The following is a 12,354-nucleotide window of genomic DNA, read 5'->3' as shown; positions in this document are numbered from 1 at the left end:
CTTGAGTGACGGGCGTAACCTGGTGCCGCGGCTTAGCGTTGGTCGCATTTTTTGGCAGTGAAATCCTGAGAGCCTCTTTGCTGCCCAGCATTGCTGTGAGCCTTTGAAGAACCTCCTGCCGTGCCGCATGGCTGTAGCGGGGAGGGGGCTGTTTTGGGGACAGGGCGCCTGGCCTTCCTGAGGGGTTGGTGCTCTCTGGAGGGAGCTGTACTCCCGGATTGCTGACACCGCCTGAAGCAACACTTCTGGAGGCTGCGCTTTGGGAAATCACTGCTGTTAATTATTTTTTCCTTATTATTTTGAAGATTGCAGTTGTCTTTAACTTAGAACTAAGACTGTTGAATTATGGCAAGTATTTCCCATTGTCACCTGGCAGGCGCATGGCATTTTTGCCTCATCATTTGCAGCTCTCTGAGTTAATGCTCCCTCCACCTCCTTTTGAATCATTTGGCCCCTGATGGAGGTAGGGGAGATGTTTCCAGAAGACTGAGGAACCCTGGGCTTCAAAACAGCAGCGTGGCCAGTCTTTGAAAAAGGCAAACCCCCCATCTGGGCTCATCACACCCCACTGGGTTCTGCCTGCTCTGAAATGGGGGAGCACCACGCCACAAATGAGGGGCTCCCTCTGCCACCCAAGGCGACATTGTGCACGGGCTGCTGACATTTCAATCAGCCTTTCATAACTAATTGCCTGGCCCACAGCTATCTTGTTATCAATTAACAGTCCTGAATGTCAGGAAGTAACTGTATCTCTCTAACGCGCTAAGGCTGCCTTCTGGCTCTGGGAAATGGCTGGATTTCCTCACAGGGATGGATTACATGTTTACATCTCCCCTCCTGCTGCTGTGTGTAGTGAGATGAGATCCAAGGAAGCGATGGCAACGTCTTTATGTCCCCTCCCTAACCTCCTTGTGTCATTTGTGCCATGGAGCAGGAAAAAAAATGCTTTGTATGTGGGTTTTTGGAGCAGGCACCCACGCTGTGGACACTGGTGTGCCTGGCTCCAAGAAGTCAGGGGGGAAAAAAATTAAGCAGCAGCATTTAAGAGTGTTTTAAACAGCCACTTTTCCAGATGTTGGGAAATGCCCTTAAATGGCTGGGATGGTTTCAATGATCCTATCAGTTCTGAGATCATTGCTGGGGGATATCTCTGCCATCAGCAGAAGGTCTCACACCATGCTGACCCGCTCTCATACTGTCCAGCTTTTAAGTTGTGATATGCTGGGACATGGGACTTTCCAGATTAGGATAAATATGACCCTCTTACAAAACTAAGCATCCCCTCTTCTGGGCCCGAAGAGGCCACAGCTCAGAGGGTGGCTTTTTATCTCTTTGTGTGGCTGAGGGAAAAGGGGTCATTGCAGTTCTGTTTTTGATAGTCACTGTTTGAGCTGGCCACAGGGAAGGGCGAGGGAGCAGAGGGCTCTGTGGCATGGGGATCCCATTGTTTGCAGGTGTGCCCGCTCAGTAGGTGCAATAAGGTGAGCTCATCCTCCCTGCAGACCACGGCTGCTCATTTTACCCACTTGGTCTACAGGAAAGCAGAGCTTCTTTAAAGAGAGTTTCTATCTGCACAAAAACCAGCACAGCAGAGAAGGGACAGTGCAGATGGTGCTAATTTCCAGAGGCCACATGTTTGGAGGGACCCCGGGTACCCCCACAAGAATCCTTTGTTTTCCTAATGTTCCTTTTCAAAGGTGCTCTGGAGGTCTCCTCTTTGCAGGAGGCTGTTGCTTCCTCCCACTCGTCCACTCTCGACACGTTTGCTCCGTCCCCTCCCTCCGTCCCCCGCTGCTCGCCGAGCGCCGCAGCTGGATAAACAGCGATCGCAATCGCTTACAGCCCTCCAGTGCCTTTCAGCGAGAGTGCCGGCATGGAGAGACGCTTCCTGAGCCACCCGTCACGGGCAGGAGGTCATGCTGCAGCCTGCATGCCAGCACCCACGTCACTCTGGCCCCACCGAGGTGGGCTTCAAAACACACAGGGTCTGGAGGAGCTAACTGCAAGCATGTGAGCTCCCTGTTCTCCACAGGGCTTGGAAATTTGGTCATCTGGGAGCTCTGGGTCTGTCTGCTGGCAGGGCTGAGCTATGAAAGAGGCTTAGGAGTGTTCGTTGCAGCTTTGGTCCCTGCTCTGCCAACTTTTTGCCTTTCTTTGCTGGCTGTCTATGAAAAGGGGATCTAGCTGATCTCCTATGCAGCATCACTTCTGGCTCACCCCAAAAGAGCCTGCTAGAAGCAGGGAAGAGGAGGAGCCCCCGTAGCTGTGATTTGCACTCATGGCTGTCAAGGCTGTTGGTTCTGGTTGTCTGGGGAGTCCCTGGGAGTCCACCACCACTGAGACCTGTCCTGTTTGGGGGCAGTCAGGCCTCTTTATGTGCTGCTCCTCCAAACTGGCCAGGACTGCAGGAGCCTGGGGGCACGTGGGAGAACCTGCAGCGGTGTTGCGGTGACTGCTGCAGTTCAGCTTGCTTTCTCCAAGGGCTCCGTGCAGCCTGGTCACCTGGTAGGAGCAGCACAGCCAACCTGGGGAGCTCTGCCAGGCTTTGCCCAGATGTTAAAAGGCTCTTGCTTGAGCTTGCAGGTCTGCTTGCTCAATTTATGAGATCACCACTGTCCCTGGCGCAAAACAGGGCGGCTCTGCCTTACGCCTGACCAGGGGCCAGCCCAGTGCTGCCTGGGGGAGGCTGGCTCAGCCCAGCTGCTGATGGCGGGAGCAGAGGCACGAGGGTCCCCTCCCTCCCTTGCCCGCTCTTTCCTCTAATGTGCGTTAAATTACTCGTTGTTATATTAAAGGCTGAGCCTCTTTAGAAGCTCTGCTTGGCCTTCTCGTTAATCACCGTGACGGAACATGACAAATCCACTTTGCTGAAGCATTATTTCACGTTGTAAAATCCCCAGCGCTTTGTGACAGCTCATCCAGCAGCACATCCTCCCTCCCCGCTGTCCTCGGGACATCTTCCCTCCTCCTCCCCAGGCCCTTGCGAGGCAACGGTGCCTTCAGAAGTGGCTGCGCCCGAGGGCTTCGCTTTCTCCTGGGTCACACCAATGGTCCTGACATTTGAAGCCCAGTCCATGGATGGTCTCTACCACTGGAGTTACTGCAGCCAAGACCGTGTCCCTGCCGCCCACTGGTGTGTGTTTACACAAGACTGTGCAGCCCCCCTTCTCGCAACCATTAATTTTATAGAGGGCATATAACAAAGATGGGCCTCCAGTATGCCTCCGGCCTTTGATCTGCGTGGGGTGCACAGCCTGACGGGCCCGGGGCTGCCGGCACCGCTGATTTACTCAGCTCTGTGGACACAGCTTCTGGAGCAGACACAAGCTTGTGTTTTCTCTCAGCAGTACTGCACTACCGTTGCTGGCTGTGCTGCTGTCTGGCCACGTTTGGTGTGGAAGGGCAGGGATAGCTCAGGATTTGCTTGCTGTTAATTTTTTCTTGCAGTGTTAGCTAAGCAGTTTGGTTCGTGCAACCCATGAGTGCCCCAGAGCCTTGCAGACAGGTAGGCGGGTTATTAAGGGTCTGTAGTGTTGCTAATGGAAATAAAGTCCGTGTATTGGCAGGCTGCAAGCAATGACCTTGTGACAGGGCGCTCGCTCCGAAACAGAATCTCTCCAAAATAGTTCTCTCACAAAACTTCATTGTCATCCAAGCCAGAGTCAGAAAACTCTGTTGTTTTTTTCCTCCCAGTCTGGCATAAATTGGGATTCCTGAATCTGCGGCTGACCTTGCTCTCCGAAACAAACTCTCTGATCAGAAATCCTTTTGTTGTTTAGACTTGACACACTGGGTAGGACAGTGCTGGTGCTGGTGGCAGCCCCACTGAGCTCCAATCCTAAATTTGGGTAGAGTTGTTTGTTTTGGGTTCTTGAGCCTTCTGGCTCAGCTCTGTTGGTTACCAGCAAGGTGCTAAACTTTTTATTCTGTTTTAACTGAAAGATACCCTTTTTCAATCAGCCAAGAAGAAAGCTGAGCACAAGGCTAAGAACAGCATTTGACAGTGCAGTTTTAGGTCACCAGAGCTTGATAGCCAAACTGTTTGCCGGCGTCACGCTAAGTGGGATATTTCCAGCACAGAGAATGTTTGTTCATCTGAAGTCTTCTGTTTCTGTCATGGACATTCAGCCAGGGGCATTTTCAGGATGAGGACGTACTCTGCAGGTGCTTGCCATGACATCCGCCCCCCACACAGAGGAGAGGTTGCTGCCTGTTATCTGTCAGATCGCCTGTTATACTGCTTAGTCTTACTTCTTGGCACTTTACGTGGAGGAGAAAAAAAAAGGGAAGAGAGTGTCTAGAAAGTATGGAAAATGTAGAAACCCCTGACAGTTGTATTGTGCGTCTCGCTTCTCTCACAGAGAGGAAACCACAAAATGGTGAGTTCAGGGGTTTCTTTCCACACACAATATCTGTCAGGATTTTGAGGAAATTTCTGGGATCCGATGAAAGAAGTGTGCTGTTCAAGCCCTGATATATACCGTGCAACGGTTCTGTACAGGGGACGTGCAGTGCTTCAGTGAGGTGAGGCGAAGTTTTTAGGGGATCTCTTCCAAGAGGGCAGGTTGGCTTCTACGGGAACAGAGGCAGAAGCGAGAAGGAAAACGAGGATGTACTGAAGGAAAAAAGCACCCAACATGTTTAATAGCTGCACTTTCCTCATTAACCTTTCCATGCCTTTGCAGGACCACGGATGCTGATGGCAGATGCATCTTTGCAATGCAGGGGCTCCCACCTCCCCACATTTAGCTTTCTTGACCCTGAGTGGAGGGTGGGATGTGAGGGGGAGTCACACAAGTAACGAGTACTCTGTGCTCAGCAGTGTCACGCTCAGGGAGGGCCCTCAGTGTGCCAGGGGACCAACAGTGAACGTGACAGTGCCGGGAGCCTGACTGGCACAGTCTTCCCAACACAGGGTGTTCTGGGGCTGCCCTGCACTCGTGGTGACTGGCAAGTAATGCTGCTAATTGTGGGGATGCCTTAATTAAAGAGCATAGAGGCGGTAAGTGTGTGTCAGGAAATGGAAGCAGCATCAGGATCAGTCCCCCAGAATGATAACAATATGTTTATCTAGCCATCGTCCTTAGGATTTATTGTAAAGTTAATTGTTTTTCTTTTTCTTCTTCTCTGTTTCAGGTCCACCTGTAAGTACCGAACCTCTGTGGTTTTACAAGCTGTTGACACAGTTTGCGGGGCATGAACTGGCAAAGTCTCCTGTCTGTGGTGTCCTTTGCAGTCCGGGCGCCCCGGGATCTCACAAACAGCAAGTACTGCGGGTGCTCAGGACCCGCGTTGGGGTGGGATTCCTCTCGGCCGTGTCACAACTTCCGAGGGCGAGACAGAGGGATTGTAGGGATGGGGACAAAGCAAACGCGAGGGGCTCAGATATCCACGTGTTAGCAGTTGGCCCTGCATACCCCAGGGGGATCGGCTGCATGTGCTTTGCATGCACTGGATGCCACACGCTGAACGAGACATGTTTGTGAAAAAAGGAAAGATAGATCGCAAACACATGGCGTGAGCTGAGCCGTAGGGACTTGCTCCATGCTACTCACCCGGGCTTGCGGAACTGTTGGGCCTTCAAGTATAGCTGCATAACTATCAATTTCAGAGGAAAAATTGTGTTGACAGCTTCCTTTTCAAATGTTAGCTAATGCAAAACCTCAGCGCAGACGATTTAGGCTTCAGGAAAATAGCTAGGTTATTGCAGAAGTTTTCTTACAGCTATTAAGAGACCCACAGTGAATCAGAAGAAGCAATGTAAGGAATGAGGCCATGTATCAATATCTCTCAGGATTATAAAGAAATGCTATATTGTCTGTAGCACGGTCCTTCCAGAGGAAATGGTTTATATTCATGTACAATAGAGTAACTATACTTGGTTTCTATGAAGGAACATGAGAAGTTAAACATACGGTAGTCATCTTTTGTCTGTTCATGCAAAAATGTCTTAAACAGTTTGCAGATGACGTTCTGAGGAGAAGTAGTTGCTGCACAACCTATTTTCCCCTTTCATCAAGTCAAAATGCTGTAGACTGAACTCCCACAGATATATGAGCACAGCCCGATTTAACGACAACAATCTTCCAAAAAGTTGCACCTTCCAGGCCAGAAGGTCTGAAAGCATTTTACAGCTGGAAGCCCTGATCCGTGCAAACCTTTAGCAATCGTTTAACCCAGAGGCTTTCAGGACTGGCCACTGAAGTGAATGTATTTCAGCGTTAGCCTGTGGTTTCTGGGGGGATATCGCATCTCCAGAGGGGGCTGCAGGCGGAGCCCCAGGCAGGCACATGTTGGTGCTAAAGGGATGTGGCACAGCATTGGTAGCGGAGTTGGCACTATATTATTATATTGCTGCTGAGAGAAAGCAGTAGGTCAATGCAGACGTCTCCTGGGGAGCAGTCTGTGCCTTTGCAGGGCGAGGAAGACGCACACTCCAGACTTTCTTTGCAGCAATAAGGGTTAGAAACTTAATATCATAATGAAAGATTGAAGTCTGGCAGAAACACATGGGACCACCGGAGAAGTGCTGACAATATGCGCTACTGTATCCTGGCTTATTGCGACCCCTGAACCTGTCTCCGCATGCAGACTTTGAGGACAGGCCGCGAGGAATGCTCCAGCCAATGGAAATAACAAGAGGAAGTCAGGCAGACCGAGCGTCTTTAGCCAAAGTGGAATTTGTCTTGGGCTAACAGCACCCTCGTCTCGTTCAGGACCTCTGGGTTTCCAAGGGGCTGGCGAGCAAGACCAGCTCAATTGCCATGAGCAGAAGTTCACCACTGAAGAGTCGAGCAGAGTCCTCCACATTGCTGTAGGAAGTACTTTTTCCCTGCGTGTTTCTCATGATTAAAATCGGATGGAAACCCAAGCTTATGAGCAACCCACTGGGGCTCCTGCCTGGCTGGCTGTCGTATGTGTTCTAGATAGCGACCCCAAAGTGCTGACGACCTCTCGTCTCTCTCCCAGGTTTCTTTCCCAGCTCGCAGAAGACAAGATGCCAGGTGGTAGGGCTCAGCCCCTGGTGCCAGTGTTGGCTGGGCAGAAGTACACCTCAGAACCGCACTGAGCCCAGCCTGTAGTCTTGGCCAGCTGGGGGAAGAGCCAAGGAAAAGGATGAGCAACACTCCCGGGAGCAAAAGGAGCCTCCACGCTCTCCTCTTGCCCAACAGATGCTCCCACCGTTATCCTTGAAGTCAATCAAGGCTTTGGTGAAGGCAAGGGCAACCTGCAGTCATGCAAGAAATTTGGTAAGATTGGGACTGAAAAGGGGCGAAGGAAGGAAGGAAGGAAATGATGAAATCATGCAATAGGCCTGAGGTTCCCGGACTCTTTCGCTGTCTGGACCACATCCGAAGGAAAAGATCCTCTCACGGACATTTTCCCTCCCATTTCTGAACATGCAACATTTCTGTGGCAACTACAGCAATTCCATACATGAAAAATTAATATTTAGCAGATGGAAACTAAGGAAGAAAGTCAGAGCCCTGTAATTAGCTAGCTCTCCACGGACTTGCAGATACCTTCGGAGCCCGTGTGGATAGCTGTGGGTAGAGCCATGCTGAAAGGAGAGAAAACTTTACAAACAGGAGATTAGGAAACCCAAGCAATCAGAGCTGATGGTCAACAAGCTGTGGAGAGATTTTTAACCATTCTGTTTCCTAAACACTTGCTTGTGATTTCTTCTCTTTATGAAGACCTCCATTCAGATTTTCAAGCTAACTTTCACTTTTTCTGCACATTTTGTTTCAGGGTCCTACAGGAAGACCAGGGCTTCCGGTAAATACTCCATTCTTTCTTTCTTGTTCTCTCTCTCTGTCTGGCAGTAATTCCATCTCCAGGGTTTGCAAGCAGGGAGAAGGTAGAGGTCTCACACAGCAAACCTGTTGCAGAAGAATAGCATGTTGCAGACAGGACATGGCTTGTAACAGGTCAGGGACTGCAAGAGCTTTGTAGGCCAGACTTAAGGGTAGTATAGTCCTTATGAGCCTTCCCACGTTTGGGAAACACGCGGCTTCTGAAGATGCCTTTATCAGTGTGAAGGCCCAGTTGAAGAGGTGCAGTGTGCTGTATTCTTGCTGGTGGGGCTTGGTAATTGCGGCAGGATTTGTAAGACCTAAGTCACTCTGGTACAAATGTGAAAGTCCATAATAACTGTATCTGCATCTGTGATGGTCATGATCAGGGAAGGAGCACAGATTTTGGGGTCACAGCCGCATGCTTCTGTGGTAGTGGCTCCCTGTGGCAGGGCTGCTGCTCACCTGGTGACTGCAGCAGCTGTAACGGGCAGTGTCCCCATGAATGAAATGCCAACTGTGCTGCTGGCTTCCCCCTAGCTCAGGACAGAGGCTGCTCCTTGCTTTTCGTGCTCCTCTAGCTCCAACACGGGAGCTGCAGGCAGCTTTGCTGGGGATTTGTAACTGACCTACATGGTATCGTCCACCCATAAGCGCTCTTTCCTGGCTCCCTGTCACAGCCAACCTTTCCTCGTAAACATCTGGCATTTATTTGCTGTCCTACCGGGAGCTCCCCCTTTCATTAAGGTTGCTCAGAGGGCTGTAACGCTGCACAGTCACATACCAGACATGGCGCAGTCACGTACCACTCCGGCACCAGGTACTCGCTGGAGACCAGATGCAGCTCAGCCCCGACCTCGGGCTCTTCCTGCTCAGGCACCGGCCACAGCAGAGCCACCAGAAATAAAATCAGCTTTTACCTCGAACCGTGAGGGATCTCAGCTCAGGAGGAAAGCAGCTTTTAAAGGGCTGAAAGCCTAGGAAAACTCACCACTCTGCTCTCCAGCAGCCGCTGAGTAATCCCAGGGCAAGATGCTGACACCAGGAGTTTTGCTCTCTGCTGACACGCAGAGATAGGCAAATATTAGCTGGACTGGGAGCCCGCGTAAAACCCTAGATGAAAGCAGTTTCCCATCATCTACGAAAATTAAAATCAAGCAGCTGCTTAGTGTTTTGTCCATCTGCAAGGGATGTTCTTGCAAAGCAGCTACTGCTTTTCAGTTTGTCCAAACATGACCTGTGTGGAAAGAAATGTACCCAAAACTGAATGGCCTCCCCGCTCTGCAGAGGGAAATGGCTGAACTCTCACCAGGTTGTGGCTGGATCCTGGCAATAACATATGGATTTGGGATGCATGACCAAAGGAACCTTTGTGTACACCCAGAAAAAGAAATAAAGTGCATTCCCCTTCTAGAGATTTCAGACCATGTTCACAGACATTGGGACTGGACCTGGGGAAGGCACAAAGAAGTGGCATCAATGAAGCAGTGTCTCCAGCTGCAGAAACCAGAAAGCTAGGTTTGTGTCTAGGGATGCAGGCATCCGTGGACAGGAAAACATCAGAAAATCCCAAACATTGCTGGGAACAAAACTGAGAGCTTATTATCTTGTCATTTTTGTAAAACATAGAGCAAAAGTGATGTGACCGCTGAAGCCATAGCAGCTGATTGCTGAAAGGATCTTTCTGACTGTCTACCAGATCTGCATAGCCTTTAATTTTGGTGACCAGGAATGCAGAAAGGGTTAATTTTAAAAAACAATATATATTCTGTTTTTAATTACAAAGTCAAACTGAATTGTGAGAGGCAGAAATCTGCCTTGTAGGTAAGTGGCTGAAGGAAATTGCCACCGGTGTTGTGTTAGTGTGTTTACAAGGCTCTGTTCAGCGTTGCCTGACCCCAAGTCATTCCCCAAACTGCTGTTAGGATTGTTCACACCCTGACAATGCACTGGGAAGTATCTCAAAGGGGTAGAGGACACCGAACACAGCTGCTCGTATGTCTTCTTCCAGACATGCTTTTTCCTGTGTCAGCTTGTTTTCCCACATTTTTTTTCATGCTTCTGGACAGGACTGTATTTTCAAGTCTAAGAGAATCCTGTTTAAAAGTGATAACTCTATAAATAAATAGCTAACACCAGAGATGACTTTGGTAAAGAAAGAGAAAAATGTGACAGTTGACTACTGCATGAAGCTGGTTCCCAGGATGTAGATTTTATGAAGTGTTGGAAATTGGGATTAGATTTTGTTAGGCTGAAAACTCTTTCCTTTTTTTTTTTTTTTTTTTTTTTTTCCCTGCCTAAAGTCATCTTATGTCATTTCTATCAGGAGATGTGCTGGTTTGTCATATCACAAAGAAACCAGTGGCTTACACAGCTGCCTTGACAGGTTGGGGTGCACACAGACACACTTCTTCTCTAACTTGCTCTCTCCCTCTCTCAAAATCCCTGGACACTTGCACCGCGCTGCTCAGCCGCGTCTGTGGCACAGCTCATTTGTGCAGTTTTATAACCTTGCTTTTGGCCAGTTTCCAATTGCCTCTGGTTTTGCCTTAATTGCCAGGGCGACAAAGGCGCGATGGGGATTCCTGGACGGCCGGTAAGTCAAAACTTTGTGCCTTGTCCTCCCCCTCCTTTTCCAACCCCTGAGATTTCGGGGGTCTTTCAGGCTCACCCTTGGCGGGTGTCAGTGTGAGCAAAGCCACCCTCCCCAAGCCCTACACCTGAGGGGCTTTCCTGGTTGCAACAGGGTGGCCAGCCCTGTAAACCACGTGCGTGTGGGAGGTGTTCCCATCCCCTCGGGAGCTGCCCTGTGCACCGGCTGGGCTTGCTAACCGTGGGCTTGCTAACTCACACCACTGCCCGCAGCTGCCCTATCCAAATAACCCTGCCCTGAGCAAGCCCTGTCTGGCTGAGCGCTGCGTTTTGGGGTTGCTCTCCGCTCGGGCAACCTGGGGTGAGGATGGGGAGGAGGGCTGGGGTGGGAGCTGAGGCCACCCTGCTCACCCAGACCCCACAGCCTGGGTTTTGGGGCAGGGGAGCATGCTCTTGCCGCTGACGCCTGTGTTTGTGTCTCTTTCTCTCTCTCTCTCTCTCTCTCTCTCTCTTTTCCCTGCACCTTCTTGCATGTGTCTGTGATGGGTGCCACTGACGCAGGGACTAAAAGGGCAACCCGGAGAGAAGGTGAGTCGTCTCCTTGCAGCCCACAATGTCCCCAGCTGCTCTCCTGTAGGGCCAGCCCAAACCCCTTGTCACAGCCCTGGCATTGGGCTTCCGCTCCCCAGGCCTCCCCCTTTCCCCCAGCAGTGCGAGTTTATCTCCCAAATTCTTTCCAGGCCACTCAGCCTCCAAAAACACTGCATTTCTTGTTTATGACAATTTACTAACAGTGTAAGAGCTGGCGGGCACATGTAGGGCTCCCATCAAGGCTTCCTGGGTGTTAACCATTGAGTTTCTTCCCCGCTGGCAGCACCGCTTGCCCTAACCACCCCTGCAGCTCCCCTCTGCCTCCCAGGTCAGCCCAGTCCCTGGTGCGAGCTGTTGCAAGGAAAAACAGGATGGCATGCTCCCATTTCTGACGTGGTAGGACTTGGCACCCATGAGAACAGTGGGATGGATGTGTTTGGGGTGTGTGAATAACTGGGAAACTGCAGCCAGCAGCAGCAAGGTGTAGGAGCTAGGAAAGGGATGGACGTTCACCCAGTAGGGGAATTACCTGTGCAGGGCACCACCATACCAGGGCCATTTGCTGCTCTTTCTAGGAGATAGAAAAGCACAGCAAGGAAGGGTGAGGTAGGACAGATCCTCTCCTTGCTTGCCAGCTCCTGCTTGTTCATTGGAGCCTACAAACATTGTCTGACAGACCAAGCTTTCACTCTGAATTGCCCATGCTTCCCCAAAGCCCTCTGTGAGGCCCTAGCTCCTTGGCCGCCCTAGCTCCTTGGCCACCCCAGCTTTGTTTTGCAGAGAGCTCTGCTTGCCATGGGCTGTTTGGTTTACGGGATGCTCCGTCCAAAGGCTGCTGTGCCCCGGGCACTTCTGGAGCTGCCTCTCAGGGATACGGCGTGTTTTCCAAAGACACGAACGTGTCCTGTGCATCGTGGGTGGCTAGGAGCTGGAGAGCGGCTGTTTGCTTTTCCAGCAAGGACTTTGCTGTTCTCGTCCACGTCCCATCTGAGCTGACACACAAGAAAAGCTCTTCCCCAGTGCTGGCAGGAGGCAGCCGGCAAGCTGCCCACAGCTCCCATTGCTCTCGAGCCCACCACATCCCTTCTTCTGTCTCTTGTGCAGGACACGTAAGAGTCTTCCTGGACACTCTGGTCTTGAACTGTGGAAGGAGAGAGCTCAGCTGCTGTTCTGGCAGCTGTTAATTGCCCCGTCTCTCTTATCAGCTGCCTGTTACTGACTTCTGGGCTTGTTCTGTGCCCACAGTTCACACTTCAGTAGAGAAGCAGCCTTGGGCAAATTGTGCTGCACTCTCCCCAGCCAATGTTGCAGCTTTATAGACTTTCAGTCAACCCAAAAGAGGCTCCAGACCTGTCTGATCTTGGCTGTTTCTGCC

The 12,354-nt window shown here is 50.9% G+C and overlaps 1 protein-coding gene across 1 annotated transcript in view; it reads left to right on the top strand.

Moving 5' to 3' along the window:
- The first annotated feature begins 7,758 nt into the window (after positions 1-7,758).
- The window catches only part of COL13A1 (collagen type XIII alpha 1 chain), a 58,943-nt gene continuing 54,347 nt past the window's right edge, over positions 7,759-12,354 (top strand). The window contains exons 1-2 of the mRNA XM_050712022.1: positions 7,759-7,779; positions 10,357-10,392. Of these exons, the coding sequence (XP_050567979.1) occupies positions 10,372-10,392 (21 nt within the window). The 5' untranslated portion in view covers positions 7,759-7,779; positions 10,357-10,371. The remainder of the gene's footprint in view (positions 7,780-10,356; positions 10,393-12,354) is intronic.

The sequence above is a fragment of the Cygnus atratus genome, chromosome 7, assembly GCF_013377495.2.
Source record: "Cygnus atratus isolate AKBS03 ecotype Queensland, Australia chromosome 7, CAtr_DNAZoo_HiC_assembly, whole genome shotgun sequence".
NCBI lineage: Eukaryota > Metazoa > Chordata > Aves > Anseriformes > Anatidae > Cygnus > Cygnus atratus.
Note: the sequence above shows the minus strand (reverse complement) of the source record. Positions and strands in the feature narration are given on the sequence as shown.